Source organism: Danio rerio, chromosome 11 (assembly GCF_052040795.2).
Source record: "Danio rerio strain M-AB ecotype USA chromosome 11, GRCz13ab, whole genome shotgun sequence".
NCBI classification, from domain to species: domain Eukaryota; kingdom Metazoa; phylum Chordata; class Actinopteri; order Cypriniformes; family Danionidae; genus Danio; species Danio rerio.
In genome coordinates this window covers 41,380,001-41,402,680 of record NC_141031.1, presented here as the reverse complement: position 1 = coordinate 41,402,680, position 22,680 = coordinate 41,380,001, and the positions used below count along the sequence as shown (strand labels likewise).

The 22,680-nt window shown below is 35.8% G+C and overlaps 2 protein-coding genes and 1 long non-coding RNA gene across 8 annotated transcripts in view; 2 read left to right on the top strand and 1 right to left on the bottom strand.

Moving 5' to 3' along the window:
• elk4 (ETS transcription factor ELK4) overlaps positions 1–22,680 on the top strand; it is a 43,941-nt gene that overhangs the window by 18,395 nt on the left and 2,866 nt on the right. Inside the window, exons 6-7 of one of the 6 annotated variants that reach the window (XR_015501746.1) lie at positions 637–837; positions 18,639–18,711. The exons of 1 other annotated variant lie outside the window; for it this stretch is intronic. Coding sequence is in view for 1 of the 5 variants with exons in the window: in NM_130930.3 (NP_571005.2) it covers positions 637–738 (102 nt within the window). In the remaining 4 variants the exon portion in view is untranslated. 6 annotated transcript variants of the gene reach the window in all.
• On the top strand, positions 11,770–13,637 carry LOC147841876 (uncharacterized). The gene is made up of 2 exons (XR_015503085.1): positions 11,770–12,522; positions 12,718–13,637. It is a non-coding gene; the product is annotated as an uncharacterized LOC147841876 (long non-coding RNA).
• slc60a1a (solute carrier family 60 member 1a) overlaps positions 13,482–22,680 on the bottom strand; it is a 29,416-nt gene continuing 20,217 nt past the window's right edge. Inside the window, 4 exon segments of the mRNA NM_200531.2 lie at positions 13,482–14,110; positions 17,130–17,250; positions 17,345–17,415; positions 20,138–20,285. Of these exon segments, the coding sequence (NP_956825.2) occupies positions 13,995–14,110; positions 17,130–17,250; positions 17,345–17,415; positions 20,138–20,285 (456 nt within the window). The 3' untranslated portion in view covers positions 13,482–13,994.

Genomic DNA, 22,680 nt, shown 5'->3' with positions numbered 1-22,680 from the left:
AGTCAGTGCAGAGAGACTGGCTTATTTAGGATTCCCACAGTTCTGGAAAAGAAGGCTTAAAGCATTATACAATCAGTGTACATCTTGTAGTAAACTTAAATAGGTAATATTGCTTATATCGTAGTATAAGTTTATATTAATATTTGTAATTATTGTTTACATTAAGATTAAGCTTTAGTATTTGTGTTATGTACTTGCTCTGCGATTTTTGTTTCTTAATTAGGGTAAATGTAACAGCATTGCAATATTTATTTTATTATATTTATTCCATATTAAACTTGAATAGTAAATATTGCTTATATAGTAGTACAAGTTTATATTTTTAATTTTTGTTTATTTTAAGATTAAGCTTTAGCATTTGTTATTTACTTGTTATGCAATTTTCCTTTTGTATATTTTTATATAGCTTTGTTTGTCTTGCTGTAACTTTTTTTTTCAGATGTTTATTTTTCATTAGCTTTATTTTTAACACAAAAAAAGAGCAAAACCATAAATTACCATCACCAAAATATTTAAACTTTTTTAAAAGCATTTAACAAAAACACCAGTGACATTAAAATGTTCACAATAGAATAGCAATATTTTATAAAACATTTTTTCTCTCTCTCTTTCTTTTCTCTGCCTTTTTTATATCAGTTTCCTTCTGTCCTGAGCTCCACACAGTTCACTGTTCCCATCTATAATTTAGACGGCACCAACACACCAGGCCCTCTCTCCCCCGACCCACAGAAGACATAAGAGGAGCACCGAGGCCTTCACACTTCATCTCTGCCTCATGTTCTTGATTGATAAACGCAGATTAACCTCATTCTGTTCACCTGATCCGGCCCTCTTCAGGTAACCAAGATTTATGACCATCGTTTAAGCATCAAGAGCATCCGCTTGACTCTTGAACTTTGCGATGCCACATACACTTTACCTTCGGATGTATATCAAGCCATCAGAATGTGTCTGCGGGACACTTTAAAACTGTCCTTTTTTGATTTTCTCCACTGCGACTGAAGCAGATGGATATTCAGCTCCATCTCTTGCCAAAACGGGCATCTTGTGCGTGTTTCACCATTGTTTGATCGGGATCCTAATTGAATTTAGTTTCTTGTGGAGCTTAAGACTTCAATTAGACTCTGAAGAGGTTCCCACATGACGTCAACAGCCTGTTTTTGCATCAGATAAAGAGCGATCGCTGTATATAATCCAGCAAGTTCACCTCGTCTCAACTCATGTTTGCCTTTTGTTTGAGAAGTCCTCAAACAAGCCTGCCTTGCCAAGCCAAACCGCCCCTTTGCCTTGTGATTTTGTTAATGGCGACCTCTGTTTTACCTTGTACCTTTCCTCATGCTGCACTTATACTGCCATGTAGTTAACGTGTTTTGTCACAATAACCACACGTACAGCACTTGATGAAAACAAGCTGCACTTATATGAAGGCTTTCGTGCCTACTTGTGTTTACTAGCCATCCAGAAATAGTCAAGGAGAGGGGTCGAAAATTACCTCATGTATATGGAAAAACTAAAAGGAAATCAAGCACGATTTGTTTCAGGGTTGTACACAAACGTTGGCTTATATGTGAACATTATAAAGGAACTCCGCACCAGCATTTTTTGTGAACACTTTGTGCTCCGTGTTGATTGGTTATAAGAGCTTTTGTGGTTTGATTATTTTTTTTTCTTCTGCATCTAAGGTGCATCGTGGTAAAGCTACACAAGTAGCTGGTGCGACGTTTTGACAACATTTTAATCTTAAAGAGCAGCTTGAACACAATTACTATGAAACAATCAGAATCAGCAGAAGTCGAGGTAATTAAAGTTCGTGTGAAATTAAAAGTTACTATATTTATTTTGCCAGCGCACAATGTTATTCTTTAGGTGAATAATTAATTCATGCAAGTTAATCCACTGAAAAAAAAAGCTTTCTGCGTTTGGAGTGGCGGTTCTTCTCTCTGACGAAAGTTTTACACAATAAATTTCAGCCACAATTTTTATAACCACGTCTCTCTTATTGTTAGCTTGCTAAGAGGGAATGATGCACAAAAAGAAAGCCCTGTTCCCTTGCTCACAATTTCAGTTGGAAGTTTGTTCAACCCAGGCTCATTCTAAAAATTTACCTCTCTATACATTTCTTGAGAGGGCCAAATACGTCCCAGGAGCTACGTCTTTTTGCAGTTTTTGTTTTTGCGAATCCACTAGAGGCCGCTGTGTATGCTTTTTCTGCTCAAATTTCTCTTGCGAGTGCCATTCGTGCCTGCTGTTCTTGCGTAAATCCACCAGAGGCCGCTGTCGACTGATCGACTGACCCACGCTCCTCCTTCCCTAAACCCAACCAATAGTGTTTTCACAAGCACCGATTGACAAGCACCCATCCACTTCCCTAAACCAAACCGACAGTGTTTTCAAAAGCAAACCAGAAAAAGAAAAGCCCTCACGGCAGCCTGATTTGTACCACGTTTCAGATTTTACCACATCCTAATTTTTTTTATTTTTTAGCTTTTTTTGTCTTACCTATTTCTGGAACAGTTCTTTTCCGGACTCGAATGCCGTCGTCGCGATCAACTCCTTTGCATTTTAAGCCTACCGACATATGCGTCGAGTCACTGCACAAACTGGTAACAGTGGTGGTGAACAGTCAGCTGATAAGCGGCAAAAAGGAACAGCATCAAACACGACGTTCGTTATAAAGATGAAATATAGCTATACGTATTTCTGGCTACATAATTCGGGATCTCCAGAAATGTATATAGGGTTACATTTTCAGAATGAGCCGGTGTTGAGTTTATCGATATACTGAAATAAAACTCTCAGTAATGTCCGTGTCACGCGTGCTTCATGGATAGTTCACAAAAATTTAATTTGAAAAAATACTTTAGCTGTTTTTGTCCATGTAATGGATGCGTCAATGTATTTGTGTTCCACAGAACAAATAAGTCCTTTATGTTTACATCATGATATATGTCATTTATTTCTCTCTCTTTATGAAAATTAAGAATGTTTTGCTCATGATGTTACCCTCATCATTGCAAAAACACATCTTAAAAGTGATTTTTCTGGTGCTTTGACCATGATGCACATCTTTGAGAGGGCACTTAGTAGGCCAAATTGGCGTCGCCCTCAGTTGCAGTGCCTGATGGCGACTGCGTAATGAAGCGTGTTCCAAATACGCCCCAATGCCATCAAACCATTACCGTAACACCACTAGATACGCCATGGTAGCGGTGCATATCTTCTCATATAAACCATTTCCTCCTCTCTAAAATACTGGAAGCCATTATGAATGATTTCAGTTGAGTGGGAAAACCCAAGGACTTGCTTTACTCCAGTAGACCGCTGATTCACCATTAAGCTAATGGAGCGTATGCAGCGTAAAATGGAATGGAGCGGCACCGGCTCAGTGCTTAAAGCCTCATCCCGCCATTAGGATGGCTGGATTGGTGGCCATTGGTTGGATGTGTAGCGTAACTGGATGGTTTTCTGTAGAGCCCGGGCCAAATGCTCTAAACCATTCCTGCATTTGTCAGCGTTCCCGGTGTTGTGCAAGATTCAATCCCTCTACAGAATACAATCTACCTTGGACAGCAAGCCAAAGCTGTTTGTAATGCCCATTCAGAAGTGTCTGTCCTGTTACTGCTGGTTAGCACAGTCCAGTTAACCCCTGTTGGTTTATTATACTACCCAGTAGTCGACCTTTAAAATGGATCTTCTAATGTTTAACAACACCCATCCTTGTCAACTCGAGCACAATTTTGAAAAACGTTTTTGATTCACCTCAAATCATTTCCAGTGGCGGGTTTAATCTGTTACAAAGTAACTAGTTATTGTAATTAAAATTAATTTTCAAGGGATTACTTTTTATTTTTAGATCATTTAATTACATTAAGACGATTAAACATGTTTAATAAACAAAATAATTGAGTTAAAAATGAATGATAATATTTCATACGCATGAATATGTTTGAAACTAGGGATTCTCCGTTCAGGATTTTTGCTGCCGATAGCGAGTACTGATCCCTTGTCATGGTGATCGGCCAATATGGAATAGCGATTCTGATGCTTTGTATTGCATAAAACACATTTTCCCTCAAAGTATGATAAGATCTCGTATTACTTAAGAGAATAAATAAAAGATGTTGCATTTAATTCCTTAAATCCATTTAGCGAGTAAATGCCATGGTCAGAAGGAGCTTTACAAAAAAAGATAAAACAGACAACAAAAAAATTTGTAAGAAAAAATAAGTCATTAATCACATTTCAGTCGTTAAATGTGATTATCGGCTAATACCGATTTCTTGCCGATCAATCGGAGCATCCCTATTTGAAATGGTTTGTGCATTCATTTTTTATTCCATTTTTTAAAATGATCTAAAAGGCCCTTGAAAAATATTTAAAGAATTTAACGAGATTAATGTCTATTGTCCGTGTTGACATTTTGATTTGGTGGTATCTACTTAAACAATTGATTTACTTGTTAATTATTAGTTACTTTTAGTTACTTTTTAGGTTACAAAATAATTAGAAAAGTAATTTAAATATACTTTTAATGTTGTAATTAGTCATCAGTAATTAACTACTTTTTTGAATAACTTACCCACACTAATAATAATAATAATAATAATAATAATAATAATAATAATAATGCACTGGTTCAAGCATTTCTGTGTGGAGTTTGGATGTTCTCCCCATGTTGGCGTGGGTTTCCTCCGGGTGCTCCAGTTTACCCCACATTCCAAAGACATGCTCTATAGGTGAATTGAATAAGCTAAAATGGCCGTATTTTATGTGTGTGAATGTGACAGTATTTGGGTGTTTCCCAGTACTGAGTTGCGGCTGGAAGGGCATCCACTGTTTAAAACATATGCTGGATAAGTTGGCGGTCCATTCTGCTGTGGTGACCCCTGATAAATAAAGGGACTAAGCCGAAGAAAAATGAATGAATGAATAATAATAATAATCATACATTCGTTATATATAGCCACTTTAAAATGTACTTTCTCAAAGCACTTTACATACAAATCAATACACCATTCATTAAAGAAAAAACTGATAATACTGTATATATTTAATTATGAGATAACACTCATAATTACCTATATACAAATGTGACATTGCATTACAGATGATGGACAAAACAAGTGAGATCAGTGAGAGGACTGAATCTTGCAGGACACTGGTGAAGACTGCTCAAATTCTGAAGCCCTAATTTTGTTGTTGTTGTCAATGTGTTTGTGGAGTATTTGGCTTCACTTATAAACCAATATAGGAAGTAATGCCCATATGTTGCACAAAATAAAACCCTACCTCTCTCTTAAACTCAACAAGCCATGATTTATAACTGACATGCATTAGATGCAAAACTGGAAGAAGGCTCAATCGCTGACACTCAATTTGCAGACACTGAGCTCTGTTAGACCCTCCCTGTAGGACCACTTAAAGTGCAATCATAAAACAAAAAGGGAAAAATATATATATAGAAACTATTTAGCATCTCAAGTCCAGCTCTCAGGTATTGTCCTTATGCTTTCACAAACCTTGATGTTCGCACTCAACAAACTGACCCGAGTTGAAGAAATCTCTCGCTTATGCTAACATGGTGCCTTTTAGTCCTGTTGTCTGTTAAATGATAAATAGGCGACCATTTTGTCCATTGTTTCTATTCTGAAAGGCTATTTTGGAATTTGCTGCTGAAAAGACCTACAAACTAAATTATTTAAAGGATTGTTCTGGGTTAAATATATATTTTAAGAGCATTTGGGAATAAAAAGAATTATTTTGACTCTATTTCTCAACCTTGGGTGTTTAGAAAGGTGCCATTAAATAAAGTAAATTATTATTAGTGGGTCAAGCGCTAAGCACTGAACACCTATTGCCAAAGTCACTATAACTCCGACCAAACCGTAAGGCCGAGAGAGGTGAAACTGGGCCAGATGGTAGTACTCCAGTACACTACATCCTGGCCAAAGATCAGCCTAATCTGACCATAGGTGGCGCTATGGCGCAAAACACCAAAATATTTTACATTTGTACACCGTTTGTCTTAGACTCAAAAACGTTACATTTTTGGAATCCTTGGGTCAGCCCGAAGAAAAGTGGAGCCACTCAGATTTTCTCTACGGCGCACCATTTTTCCGCTTCATCGCGATTTGTCCGAAACCTACTTTTGCAAACTAGTTCTAGGTTTTTCACACAATCAGAACCAAACCAGTTCAGAAATGTTCTCTGGACACTGAATATCAAGTATTTATTATTTAACCCAGGACGTGTATTCAACCCTTAATAAACATTTATTTAACCCAGAACATTCCTTTAATATAATATCTACAATGGACAAGAGTTAATAAAAGCTAGAATCTGTTTTCAGATGCAGTAGAAAATAGATCATTTGAAATATGGATTGTTTACTCATACTTTCTAGTGCTGTTGGGGTAATTCTTTCAGTCATATGAAATTACTTTTATTCCATTTAATAGCTGCCCTTTGCTCTTTTTAATGTCGTTTTAGTTTTTTGTTGTTTTAAACCTTCATAATGACACTTCAAATGTTGATGTTTTGCAGAATGTCTTTTCTATACAAAAAAAAAGTAATTTATATGTAAAAGTAAATGTTTGATTTGTGCATTATATTTCTGTGTATGTATTGTGACTGAAATTTCAAAACGAAGTAGTTTATTTCGAAAGATATTAACCAGGAACTATTTTTCAAATAACACTATAAATTACATTTATGGTGCTTTTTATGCTCATATTTTTGGACTGTATAGACTCGTAAAATGATGGTTCTTAAAGGGTTGTGCTATAAACTAACCATTGTCGGTTCCCCAAAGAACAACTTTAATCTAAAGAACTTTTTTTTAAAGCAAAGGTTTCAGTGATGTTAATGGTTCCACACAGAACAATTGATATCAATAGAGAACCTTCATTTTTAACCCTTCTGTGCTGTTGGGGATGTTTTTATCCACTCTGGGGTGATTGTCAGTCAAAATTTGGCTTTTTCTGTGTTTTAGAAATGATGTTTGTTGACAAATCGTATTTTGGGAAAATGCTTTGAAAATGTTCAAAAACTCAACACACCCCGGGCAAATCTACTACTGTTTAGTTATCTTAGTGGCTGTTTTTGCCCGACTGACTTCCATTTATAATGACATTTTTTGAATGCAAGGCCTTGACAACATATTATGTATTATTGATTGTTGATGGTTTTTACTGTTGATCCTACGGATCATACTGACTTTATATGGAGTATAGAGCATGCCTTTATATGTCTGAGAAAATCAAAATAAGCAGCTCTTAGAACATAATTTATATTACACACTATAATTTGTTGTTATACTCCTTAGAACTCCATATAAAAGTCAGACCTTTTTTTGGCACAGGCCTAATCTAAACGGTTAATGGTCAACAGATGAAAACAGTAAAAACTACAAATTTTACAATTTGCCACAAGGGAAAACCACCAACAATCAAGGACACTTGATTATTTGTTGTCAAAACTTTGCAATCAAAAAATGTCATAGTAATGGAAGTCAATTGGGCAAAAACAGTCCCCAACACAACGAAAGGGTAGTCAATTAGAACAAAACAAAAGGGTTAACAATGTATTCACTTATGTTGTGTGTAAAATCAGCAGTTCTGACATTTTACTAAATATCTCCTTTTGTTTTCCACTAAAGGAAAGCATTTCTCATTAGTTGTAGGCAGGGATTCAAACATTTTCTTTAGTCGAGATGTCTCATTGTAAATAGGCGGGTGTCCATAGCATCGTGCTGTTGTTTTCTAGTGTTTTCTCCAGCTCTTCATTTGCATTCCCTCAGCATTCAGACTGTGTTTGATTGCTCTTGCCTGTATAGTGAGCAATTGCCTTCTCATCGAGGGAATCCGAGTCGCTTAATGCCTTCAACATTTTGAATAATGGATTTTGTGCAGTGAGCATTGCGACTTGTTTTTAACCTGTTTCCATTATTTTAGTTAAATGCTCCCTTGCCCACTTCACTAGTGTTTTTTTCTTCTTTTTTTCATTTGAGGGAAACAGGAGTGTATTTTGACAGCTTTTTTTTTTTTACTTCATTAAATAGTCATTTGTTTTGTTTCTATGAAAATTCTCATTTCTCTGTGTAATGGATTAAATGGGTTTCTTATACGTGTTTAGCTTTTAAGCAATGATTCCTTCTCTGTTTGTTTGTTTGTTTGAGTTTTTCCCAAGAGCTCATTTAACTCTTGTAGCCGTACTGAACATCTGTTGGACTTTAATGTGAGTCTAAAGCACTTAACACAGTTTTCGTCCTCATGCTGGCACTTTGTATTTTTGTATTTAAAGCTAATTTCATCTTATTAGCGACTCCACCACACCAAACACTTTAATGCTGGCTTTGAATCAACATTTGGAAACTATGCATTGCTGCACAGAGATTTTGTAATGGATTTTAAGACTTTCCAGCATAATTAACAAACAAAACTGTATATTTGATGATTGATTTATCGATTATTACTAGTTTGTTTTCTCTAAAAGGATGTTTTTATTCCAAAAAAAGTCCTTAAGCTCTGTATTTTAGAGGCATGGCACTTTCATAAATAGGATGCTAAGAAAGCATTTAAAGCAAACTGCAGTGGAGAGTTTTATAAATGTGCTTTAAAATATAAACTGTGATTATTGATGATTAACATTCAGTTATTATTGTTAATAATACTATGTAGCCACATATTTACATATTACAATATTACAATAATATTACAATAATATATATATATATATATATATATATATATATATATATATATATATATATATATATATATATATATATATACACTATATTTTGTATAAGCAAAAAGTAACAACTTGACTTCTAGTTGATCATTTGGAAAAGTGGCAGAAGGTAGATTTTTCGGGTAGAATTTTTCATCTGTTGAACTGCATCCCAATCATCACAAATACTGCAGGAGACCTATTGACACCCAAGATTTTCAAAGAGATCAGTCAAGTTTGGTGAAGGAAAAATCATGGTCAGTGTGCTCCAGGATTGGCCAGCCCAGATCCTAGAAGTGAACATTATTGAGCATGTCTGGGGTAAGATGGAGGAGGCATTGAAGATGAATCCAAAGAATCTTGATGAACTCTGGGAGTCCTGCAAGAACGCTTTCTTTGCCATTCCAGATGACTTTATTAATAAGTGATTTGAGTCATTGCAGAGATGTATGGATGCAGTCCTGCAAGCTCATGGGGGTCATACACAATATTCATTCTTTTTCCACTGCAGCATGACTTTATATTCTATACTGGACATTATTTCTGTTAAGTGACAAGATTTCATCTAAGCAAAGTCAGACCTTACTGTCATAATTAATTAAAAATAAAAAAAATAAAATAAAATAAGCGTAATCTAGAGGTCTTTGCCTTTAATATAAGCCACTACCAATACCAAATGATCAACTAGAAGTCAAGTTTTTATTTGTTGGTCCTAAAACATGGATAGGGGACAAGACTTTAGTCTGGTAGTGTATAGACTAAAAAGAGATGGTTACATTTAAAATTTAAACTTAGCTAGCTAATTCAGTCTTCTTAGTAAAATCGCCACTTTCCAAGTTTTTTCTCTTTGTGTGTGTGTGTTTTTTGTTAAATAAAATGTTTATCAATGACTATAAACAATTCTCTTCAGGAAATTGGAGAGTAATTTTTCTAACATACAATATTTGCAGACTAAAATGACATTTTGCAATGTTTTTTCTCCAAACCTGGGAAAGTGATGTCATTATTAGATAAAATTCTTGTCTTTTGCTGTGAAAATACACAAAAATCAGCTTTTTTGACCTCAAGATGGACACAAAATCCTGGAGGGACTGATAAAAACCATCTGTTTTTGTGTAGAAGCAAATAGGCATGAGACGATAACCGGTTTTAAGGTTTTCTGCCGATTGGAAAAGTTCACAAAAAAACGCTAACATTTTCTGTCATTCCGTTCTTAAGATATATGTAAGGTTTTTTGAATGTGTTTTTAAATGTGCTGTTAAGAAATCTGTGCTTTTGAAACGAATGAAGATAGCATTTTATTTGAATTATTTAGCCTGACATGACTGTTCCAAAGTATTATAAATGTTTCCTAAATGAAATATATTGCGTTAAATGATAGCATGATTTTTTTAATCCAAGGTAATCATACCGTCAGAAACTCAAACCGGCCCATGCCTAAAATCAAATCCTTTTATGAAAGGAAAATTGATTTAATGTAACTTAGTTATACATGTTATACTAATAAATTTAAGTTTTCCTTTTTTTGTTTTTGTTTCTAAATATAGAAAAACATTTAAATTTAGCAATCAGCAAACTTCTCTTCTTAATTGAGATCCTGAAATTACTATATATACAGCATTATTATCATATATCTTTAAAATACAACTTAAACTTGTCTTTTAAACTCCCCATGCCCTATTCATTGAAAGTGCCAAGTGTTAACCTTTAGATTTTAGCACGTTGCCCTTACAAAAAAACAGATTTCTCATCCAGCAAACGTCATAACTGCACTGTATTTAGAACAACCATTGTTTCTCATGAGCAAAAATGTATTTTGTGAAGAAAAAAACAAAGTAACGGATGATGATATAATAATCAAGCGTGTGGCAGATTTCACTGTAAAGGTACAATATTGGCACCAAATGTTTTCTAAATGTTTTTTTTTTGTGCAAATGTTTTTCTCTAGCAGCTCTAATGTTTACAAACCTATGTTCATCGGCATACCTGTTGTACTAATCTTTGGATGTTTGGAAGGGAAGGAAGATTTCTATTAAAAAGACAAGCAAACGTGTAACTCATCTGGCTTTGGGTCTTCATCAAATACAGCTGCACGAAGCTGACCTCATTTACGCAGCGGTTGTGTTAACGTTAGCATGTCTGACACCTGCGTAAACCAGAAAAAACAAATAAAACGTTACCCAGGCCAAGAGAAACATGCTGACACAGCGCTGTCCCACAATCAGGCTCACCCACCTGAATCTGAGGTCACTGGCTTTAGAGAGACCGAAGAGATCACAATATGAGGAAACTTTTGCAGCACGACAGTAGGATGTCCTTTCATGACCCTCGACAATTCAACACAAATGCCTATCAAGCACATCCAACAGAATGAGTTTGAACGACGCTATATAGAACAAACTGCTGAAATTGGATCAGTGAAATTATTTCTATCCTTAAAGCTCATTCACACCAAACTCTATACAGTAAATGATTATCTTCCTGTGAAATGTTTATTCCTTTTCAAATATTTATCAAGTGATATTTAAGAGAGCAAGGACAGTGACAACGTTAACATAGACATCAGTAATCAAATTATTTGGCATTAATCTGAGTAAGACAATAACGTGATTGAGGTTTTTACATGAGTTGCTTCTTGATCGATCCTTTCATGATCCCTTTTTACGTTATAGCACATAATTCGATTAACGTCACTGCCACGATATCCACATTTCCTCCAGAGTTTCATGTCATTTCGGGTGTTTCATTTTTAATTTGTGGACTTAAACTGCTGATTGGCACTTTCACATACATTCAGGAACATTTCATGCATGCCCCCCATGACAAACGAGATATTGGATGCGAGTTTGAACTGCTAGAACAGTGTTGTTTTAATGGAGTATTCCACACAGCGTATGGGGAAAGAAAACCTTCGCATTTTGCACTGCAGGTGTTTGTGTTCCTTTACTGACTCAGTAGACGCATAGAATAGTGTCAAACAGCCTTGTGTGTACAGACTATCCTGTCGTAAAATGGCAAAATGTCGCAAAAGCTTGATTGCAGGGTTAATGTTTTTTTACCCAGACATTAAAAAAGTACTTATACCATGATAGCATGATATTTTTATCCAAGGTTATCATACTGTCAGAAACTTATATCGGCCCATACCTAAAGTCAAATCATTTTATGAATGGAAAATTAATTTATTATAACGTAGTTATACATGGAATAAATTATTAGAACTGTATTATAACTGTAATTTATTATCATTAAAAGTGCCAAGTGTTATCCTTTAGATTTTAGCACGTTGCCCTTTAAAAAACAGATTTCCCATCGAGCAAACGTTGACGTCATAACTGCACTGTATTAAGAACAACTATTGTTTCAGTGACAACGTTAACATAGACATCAGTAATCGAATTATTTGGCTTAATCTGAATAAGACAATAATGTGATTGAGGTTTTTACATGAGTCGATTCTTGATCAATCCTTTCATGATACCATTTTACGTCATAGCACATAATTCGAGAAACGTCATTGCCACGATATCCACATTTCCTCCAGAGTTTCATGTCATTTCAGGTGCTTCATTTTTAATTTGTCGACTTAAACTGCAGTATGCCACTTTCACATACACTCAGGAACATTTCATGCATCCCCCCCCGACAAACGAGATATTGGATGCGAGTTTGAACTGCTAGAAAAGTGTTGTTTTAATGGAGTATTCCACACAGCGTATGGGGAAAGAAAACCTTCGCATTTTGCAACGCAGGTGTTTTTGGTCCTTTTCTGACTAGTAGACGAACAGAATAGTGTCAAACAGCCTTGTGCAGGGGTGGCCAACCCTGTTCCTGGAGAGCCACCTTCCTGCAGATTTCAGTTGCTACCCATATCAAACACACCTGCCTGTAATTATCACGTGGTCTTCAGGTCCTAATTAATTGGTTCAGGTGTGATTGATATGGGTAGCAACTGAGATCTGCAGGAAGGTGGCTTTCCAGGAACAGGGTTGGCCACCCCTGGCCTTGTGTGTACAGATTATCCTGTTGTAAAATGGCAAAATGTCGCAAAAGCTTGATTGCAGTGTTTACATGTCTGCACTGCACTTCAGTAATGCGACTTAAATCAGCAAACTCTACATCTCTTAATTCCATTTCTCTTTAGTTCAATCATGACATTAGTTTGATTAAATTTAACAAAAATCGCTGTTTACATGGTAGACTCTTAAGCAGAGTATTGTCTTAATCGTATTAAAATCTGATTATTGGTGTCTATGTAAACATACTGGGTGTCACAATATCTCTGTCTTTCGGAAGAGATGATAAACAGAGATCCTGACTCTCTGTGGTCATTAAGAATCGCATGGCACTTCTCGTAAAGAGTAGGGGACCCTGATGTCCTGTTTTCAATGAAGCGTGATTTATTGGTAAAACTGTCCGTAGACACAATTCACACAAATTTGTGCACAGGCAAGTTAAGTGAATGCCTATTGCTCCTTTGTGCTATCATTTTAGTTGTGTGATAATTTGTGTTAAAAATATCCATGTATTTTTTTTAACAAGAGTGCCATTTTCTCATATATCAGTGCATTAGCATGATTTTATACAAGAGTTCAAGAAACTATATTAAAAAATATATTGAGTTACATTTTAAACACAATACCATTTTTTTTTTTTGTTTTACCATCAACAATAGCTCCAACCATTTGAATGAATCATTTGAACTGAACGATTCAATGAATTGCTCATCGAGACTGACTTGTTGCCATCTACTGGCCATTTTGCGGTCATATTTATTTTACCCACAATGAGCCAAAAAACACCAACATCGAAAACATCCCAAAACATATTGAGACATCATTTCATTTTTCATTTCACACATACACACTACCATTGTGAGCGAGCCTTTGGATGCATTTATTTTTTTTTTAAAGACAACTTACACAAATTTTAAAAAATACTGTATTTTTGTTACTGTCATCCATCACTCCATTTCTAACAACAAACACTAAGCCATGTCTAGTTAGAAAAGTTACTGTATTGCACATAACCACATGACATTGAAAATTACAAAATCGCGACACATTTGTGCACATTCATCCGTTCAGCAAAATATATTTAAATACAAAAATAAACCTTTAGTTCAAGATCTCATACGTTTTAACAGCTATGTAGATTGTCAATGAATTGCGTAATTATCCGAGGATATTATTGCTTTTCTCCCTGAGTCATCGACACCATGGTCCCTTTGCACCGGTCATATTTTCATCAATCTTCTTCCACTGCTATGGATCCAGGGATGTTTTGTGCTCTGGCGCGTCCCATGAGTTCAGGACCGCAGCAGAGCAGGTCTTGATCCCATTTTCCTCATGTCGTTCCACAGGAGAGTTACCGGGCAAAGCTGTACGGAAAAATAGAGGAAATACTTTAAAAATTGACCTTTTGTGTTTTGTAAACGGCAGGTTTGATTGGAATGAAATGAACCCTTGTGCACTTGCTCCTTAGTGCAACTGGATCATTTCGTTCAGTGTGAAGGGAACATGGTCATTGGAAACAAACGGCATTTGGTCCTCATCCAAACTAATTCTGCTGCAGTTTGATTAAAATATGAATTCAACATTCACCCAAGACATCTGAATACAGAAAAAAATGGCCCATGTCATGATGCCACCAAAAAACGTAACCCTTGTGTGCTGTTGAGGATGTTTTCATCCACTCTGGGGTGATTCGGAGTCTTAATTTGGCCACAGCTTTCTCTGTGAGTTCAGCAACTGGAATGATTTTTGGTGACAAATCTTATTTCGACACATATTTTAAGAAAATACTTTGATAATGTTCAAAAACTCAACATATTCTGGGCAAATTTACCACTATTTTGTAATGTTGGTGGCTGTTTTTGTCACATTGACTTATACTATAATGACTTTTTTGATTGCAAAGCCATGGCACTAAATAATCATGCATTCTTGATGGTTTTCCCTGTTGGGAAGAGGTCAGATTTGTCATTTATACTGCTGATCATCAGTTGCAGTGTAAAAAAAAAACATAGTTTCTGGCTTTTATATGGAATTATATGAAGTATAGTGTGTGTGTGTGTGTGTACAGTACGTGTTTTTGTGACATATCAGGACACAAATCTGTATAATGACATGGGTATGACACGGGTATTAAAAAAAGGAGGTGAAATATGAGGACATTGGTGACATCCTCGTTTCTCAAAATGCTTATAAATCCTACAGAATGAGTTTAATCAGAGTAAAGCTGCACACAGTCTCCTGTGATGGTTGGGTTTAGGGGTTGGGTAAGGGCAATACAATATATGGTTTGGACAGTATAAAATGAATGGAAACCTATGTAATGTCCCCACTTTTCACAAAAACAAACGTGTGTGTGTGTTTGTGCGTGTGTGTGTGTGCGTGTGTGTGTGTGAGAGAGAGAAACCTTTGCACACTTACCTTGATATGTCTGAGATAACCAAAACAAGCAGCTCAGCTCTCAGAACATAGTAAACATAGTGAGTGTATTTATGCACACAACCACACACTCTAATTGACCCTTCGCTAAGCCCCGCCCTACTTGGCTACCTGACAAGCTTTCGTGCCTGGCATGGCTTTTATAATGTGTATGCGCCAGTGTCAGACATTGCCAGGGATATAATGTCATTTTTGGCGAACAGGTGAGATATCAGAGAAAGCCAGACAAAAAAGGACTGCAGTATGCATTACAGGGGGATATTCACCACATAATAGGCAACCGATTAGAGCAGGTGTTCCCAAACTTTTCAGCCCGCGACCCCAAAAATAATCATATCAGTGGCTCGCGACCCCCATTTTTCAAGGTGGTTGTACTGTAAATATGTAAATGTTGCAGACACAACTATAGGCAAATATAAACATGAGCTTATTGACAACACAAAAATGCAACAGTCTATTAGCCATATAATGTTTTTTAAAGTAATTTATGGATTTAATTACATTTTGCTTTTAAAATTAAAGGCTGATGGCTGATTGTTATTTTTATGTTGTTGTTTCTTTAATGCAACTATTAACTATATTCTGTCGATTATGAATCAAATATGGTAATTCTAATAGTTTAATCAAATTTATTTGAGTTTTGGATATCACCAAGCGACCCCTTGTCATTGTCCCGCGACCCCCTAGGGGGTCCCGACCCCCACTTTGAGAACCACTGGATTAGAGAATAATTCAATCAAAATTGAAGCTAGCTTAGCCTAGCTGCCTCATACGCTAACCATTCAACAGCTTAGCTCATGCTCAGCAGGAGAGGTGACATTTAAAAATAATCTAATAATAACGAATTAAACCGTGATTTCTCTATTTTTAGCCAAAAAGCCTGATAGACTATTGTTGTGCAATGAATTATAGCGTTACTAACCGACGAGGAAACACGCATGGACAGTGCTTTTACATAACGTTAGTTCATTCATAGAAAGAACAGCCAGAAAGGGGAAACTGATTGATTTGAGCTGAATATTAGCATCATTGACTCATAACAATACAGTAGGTTACCTATAACTGTCAGTATGTTTGTGTGCTCTTTATAAATTACTGAAAAACAGCCGCTGGTAAAGTATATTGATCGCAAGTGCTCAGTTTGTCATCACATCACAGTTTTGTTCTGTTGATTTGTAATTTTAAATATTCGTAGCTTGAAATAGATGGAAATATGAAGTTTAGTAAAGTTAGCAACAGATTCATATTTTCCAGATCAATAACTCATGTCATTACGAACTATTCGCTATTAGTATGACTAACGTTACTATGAAGGCTTAAAGGGAGCAGTGCTCATAATATCGAGCCAAAAAAAAAGAAAGAAAGAAACTGGTTTGTATTTTTGTAGGAAACAGTTTAGATCCGTTTAGGGTAAGAGGTGTGCGAGTTATTGCTGTCGGTCTGTCACTGAATGTGTCAGGAATATCAAAACAAAACCAACTTAGCTCCGCTCCTTTAGTGCTCCTCACACAGCTTGATCCACGCTGCCATTTCTCCTCTTGGGTTTTTGGTTTTGAAAAGGAAAAAAATTCCCCTGTGCCATCCAAACTTTAAGGATACCGGGTGTCAGATTTGCACAATCCATATGCACTCACTCGAAAGCTTGACAGAGCCCCTGTGCATAGCTACAGTTGCTAAGCCACGATTGGTGGGTGGCAGTTTTTGGGTGTGGCTAAGCGAGGAGTCAATTTGCTGTTATACTCCATAGAATTCCATATAAAAGGCAGAAATTTTGCACTGGCCTATCTTAAGGGCTAATGCTAAAGATTTTAGCCTAGGGATCTTTTTGGATTTCCCAAATTTGTCTCAGGCGACCAAATCAAGCTAAACTCCGTATAAACCCTGATGCATTGGAAAAAATCCACAAACACGTCAAGCCAAAACTGTGAGTTCAAAGAAGCAACGCACCTTCCGTATAGCTTTTATGACTCTGCTGGACGAAGTAGAGAAAAGTGAAGAAAGTGAATCCCAGGCAGCCGAAGATCATCCCACACAGCAGGAAACTGAAGCTGCCCCGACTGTGCATCACCTGAGGAAGGACACACATTCACACAGTCACATAACCTAGCGGAGCATCATAATACTCGCCACGCAAAGCTTAAGGGTTCAAGTCCCACACCTACCGAACCCACGAGCACCTGGAGCACCATCTCGCCCATTCCTGCACTGGTCACCAGCACCGTGGTGGCACAGCCTGGACATAAAACACACCAAAATGAGTTGACATTCATGTTTTTTTTGACATTCATGTCCTGGAGGGCAGGTGTCCTGCAAAGATTAGTTCCAACCCCAATCAGAAACACCTGGGCTAGCTAATCAAGCTCTTACTAGGCTTTCTAGAAACATCCGTGCAGGTGTGTTGAGGCAAGGTGGAGCTAAAGTAAAATCTGCAGGACACCAGCCCTCCAGGACTGAGTTTGGGCAAACCTAATCTAGGTAATAAGTATGAAAAACTGGAAAACTAAAATGGTTTGTCAATATAAAACTTTAGGGATTGTTTACCCCAAAATGAAAATTCTTATCAAGCTGTTTCCATCCAAAGATATGCTTTAGATTTATGCACAAACCTGAGATAAAGCTTTTAAACAACAGACAACTTTAATGATATATATTATCATATATATTATTAATAATATATAATTAAATATATATATATGATTAATAATAATATATTAATTATTCAAAAAAATAGGAATAACGAATAATCTTAACATCTTAATATTCTTTTGAGAGCAGTTGCAGCAGTGTGTCATTTTTTGTTTCGATTTAATTTTTTTAATCAAGCACTTGCTTCAAGTTTTCCCATCATGTGGGCTTTTTCACCTGGTTAAAACAAAAATCACATGACTTTTTTTGATGTGCAAGCTTAAATATTTTTGTTAAATGCGTTTCCATGGTAGTTTCTGCTAATTGTTTCTTATCAGTTGTGCGCTTACATTTTTATGTGCATTTTCAAAATGTAGGTATGTGTACCTTCGCCACCCATTAAACATTTTTTATGCGATATAACAAAATGTGCATCAAAATAGGTGGATGGAAACTAAGCTACCTACTCATCCTCCACTTGTTCCAAACATGTGCGAGTTTCTTTCTTCTCTTTTATTTTAAAGAACGTTGTAAACTGCTAGCTATTGACTTCCATTGTATGTTCTAGAGCTGCACAATTAATCGAAATAAGATCACGTTCACAATTCGACCCCCTAGACGATCTTAATCCAGCATTTCTATGATTCTGCAAATCATATTTTCAAGTTTAGGAGAGAAGCAAAGGCGGCTGCACGAGTCTTTTCATTGTTTCACACACGTTGCTCAGCGACATGGACACCTCCAAATGATGTTAAAAGAGACACATACTGTATTTATAAGTTATAATTCACCCAAAAATCAAATTTTTGTCATATAATGCTGTATTCGCAGTCGGGAAATCACGTGACGTGAGCTGCTGACTGTGCGCGCGCATCTGCTTCAGTGAACAGAATCTGCTTATGCTGTGAGTAACAGGTAATAAAGTTGTAAATAATATTCAGTTTGTGGCACAGAGTGATCGTTTGAGAGCCGCACGCTAAGTATAAACAGCACTTAGCAGTAAATTAAATTAAAATAATCATATCGCATTTTAGAGTTATGATTGCGACAAGCATTTGAGAAGTTTTTTTCTTTCATTCCAAACACAGAGTTGTGCAAAAAAATAAATATTCACAGTGTCAGTATAACTACTCTAGCCTATATAATGTTGATTTTACCAGTGAATTAAATGGTCTAATAATGTTCTCAACGACAGATTGCAAGCAAGCATAGGCCTATATCTCAAACATAATTCAACATCAGAATTATTATAAGAAGAATATAATTATGTATAGAAACCAGTAGACCTACACATACTATTAATATTGTTTTACCATGTTTGAGAAAAAAACAATAATCTCATATTAAGCTTTATTTACATCTAAAGAATCGTGAGAAAATAGTGATATTTATTTTAAGCAAAAAAAATAAATAAATAAAAATAATAATAAAAAAAAAATAGCAATTCTCATTTTAGCCAGAATCGTGCAGCTCTAGTATGTTCCTTTCCTACTATGGAGGTCAATGGCTTCCTGCTTCCAACATCTTCAAAATATCATCTTTTGTGTTCAACAGAAGAAACTCACAACCATTTGGAATCAATTAAGGGCGAGTAAACTTTCATTTTTGGCTGATCAATCTCTTTAAGTCCTCCTAAATGCAGAAAATTTGTAGGAAAAAATGTGCGTGCAAAGGAACAGGCTTTGCTTCAGTCTAAATCATGCAGCACACACACTGTATATAATATACTGCATATACAAGTACATCAATTATTTATGTACAGTTGCTGATTTGATAATCGCAGTAGGGAATAGTTGCGCTTTGGGATTTATTTTGATTAATCGCGCAACTCTCAATGCATTTATAAGGCAGATCCATTAATCCTAGAGTCAACAAAATCACAAATCTGATTGGCTCTTTTAACTCTAGGGCGGGACTTCGTTAGATGTCTGCCAATCGTTTATCATCTCATTTCATAAGCATTTCAGCATCATCGTTCTGCAGGGACTCACTGATATTTGTAATGATGTATTTTTAAATCGCTCTACCCTAAATCTGCAGCATACAGCCTCCGCTCTGCAATTATCCATTCATTTCCTAGTAATTTCCCCCAAAGGCTTTGACCGCTGGGCTTTAAAAGGATCATCTCCACCATAAGATGCAAGACCTGTCACTTTTCGAAGCGCCCGTAAAGTCAAAGGCCAGCAGTGGAAGAATGAATCGGCCGGCTCCTGCGGGCTTGGGCTCAGCGGTAAACCGCCAGTAAAATACTGAAGTGCCAAATCAATGAAAGCCGCAGACAAAAACAAAACGAGGATTGAACAATGCCGGTGGTCCATCTGTCGCAATACCTTTATACTCCAGGATGTCTTCAGTGAGCGCCAGCATGCAGGGGAAGATACTGCTTATAAACAGGCCGAGACAGCAGGTGCCGATGAAGAGAAAAACACTGCTGTTGGAGAAGATGAGCAGCAGAAGAACTGTGACGATCACTCCCACCTGTGACAAAACACACGCAGAGATTGTTTGCAGGACTATTACAGCAGTTCATTTACAAAAAGGGATAACTTAGCTCCTATTATTTTTAAAAATGTATTTAGCGTGCACTGAAGAACTTGTTTGCAAATACACTTTTTGTTTAAGCTGATAATCACAGTACACAATGTGGGTTTTGTTTTATTATTATTTTTGATTAATTATGCAGCTCTACTTTTACATTTAGTCATTTGTCAAACACACACAGAGATTGTTTGTTGGATTATTTCAGTAGTTTATTAGCAAAAACGGCAACTTAGATTTGATTAATTTATTAAAATTTATTTAGTGTGCATTGAAGAGTTTGTTTGCAAAAAATATGATTTGTACATTTTTTTTTTAAATTGGAGTTATCCTTTTTTTTTGCAAACACACTCTTTGTTTACAGTTGATGATCGCAGTAAGGAAATGCATGTTATCTTTTATAATGTTATATGTGTTTTAATTAAGTGCTCCATCATTATCAAGGCAAAAATACTACAAAGACCATACTCTTATAATAATAACAATAAAAGTTCAAAAATACATTTGAAATATATATATTATATACACAGTTAAAGTCCCCTTTTTAATTTTTTCCCCCAATTTCTGTTTAAAGGAGAGCAGATTTTTTTTCAACACATTTCTCATCATAATAGTTTTAATAAAACAATGATACAGTAAATCAAGTAATGATCAGTAAACCATGATGACAGTAAATAATATTTGACTAGATATTTTTCAAGACACTTCTGTACAGCTTAAAGTGGGATTTAAAGGCTTAACTAGGTTAATTAGGTTAACTAGGCAGGTTATTGTTATTAGGCAAGTTATTGTACAACGATGGTTCTGTAGACTATTGAAAAATAGCTTTAAGGGGCTGATAATTTTGACCTTAAAATGGTTCATAAATTTAAAACTGCTTTTATTCTAGCCGAAATAAAACAAATAAGACTTTCTCCAGAAGAAAAAATATTATCAGACATACTGTGAAAATTTCCTTGCTCTGCTAAACATCATTTGGGAAATATTAAAAAAAGAAAAACTATTTCAAAGGGGGGTTAATAATTCTGACTTCAACTCTACACACACCCACGGAAGCACGCACCTGTACACACACACACACACACACACACACACACACACACACACACACACACACACACACACACACACACACACACACACACAGACAGACAGACAGACAGACAGACAGACAGACAGACAGACAGACAGACACAGACACACACATACTTCCACCTGATTGGCCCTTTCAGCTGTAAGGCAGGACTTACTTTTACCCCCCCCCCAACTAATTTTTCATTAAGTGCTTCATCTCACTTTATATGCATTTCCAAACATCAACTATTGAGGCATATAATACTACACAGAATATATGGATGAACAATAAAACAATAAATAAAATGACAAGCAACAAATACATATTTAATAAGAGTAATAAAAACAATGTAAGCCTGAAAATATCTAAATAGTTACAAAAAACATATATACTTTTTTAGTTTTTATTAATTTTAATAAATTATTTTGGTAACATTTTAGTTTAAGCATTAATTCTCAATATTAACTAGAAGCTCATAACCTCCCTAATATTACAATTCAAGTTGTTTTCTACATCACTAACACCTAATACCAAAACAAACTACTATTTTAATACCTATTAATAAGCAACAAATTAAGAGTTTAATAGTTTATTAATAACAAGAATGAGGTATATGCACACAGACTTTTAAATTAAGCCCGCCAGCCCTAGGGCATTCGGTTAATTGTAATCCCATACAAAATCGCTGCATTTAAGATCTGATTTCTTTAAAAAAACAGTGATCTTCACTGCCTGGCTGAGATACGATATAAAGTGGGTATCAGACCAAACAAGAAGCACTGCATTAAGTTTTATTTTTCCGCGCCATGTCTTTAAAATATGGACATTGATTGGACCCCAGTATTTTCATGTAATTTCTGCGCTCGCCAGCCGCTAACGATGGCGCCTGCGTTTAAGCTGTCTTTCGTCACTTTTTATGCTTTAACAACCAAATGGATGCTTAAGTCTGCGTAACGAAATATATTTGAATTACATTACAACGTCAATGCTGTAATGAAATTGAAAATAGTCACATAAAACTTTTACCAGAAGTTCAGTGGCTGAAAAACACTAGCTGTGCATAGAGCCAATTGTACCTTAAAATGAAGTACGGCTTTTTTTTTTTGCAAATGCATAATTAAAACAAAAACATGATCAAGAAATTGAATTATTATTAGTATTATTATTATTATTTTTGCAAATTAACTCTTGAAATGCTAAATACATGAAAGAGGAACTATTGAAGACAAGAGCAGTTCTGTGACGACAATAAAAAGATTA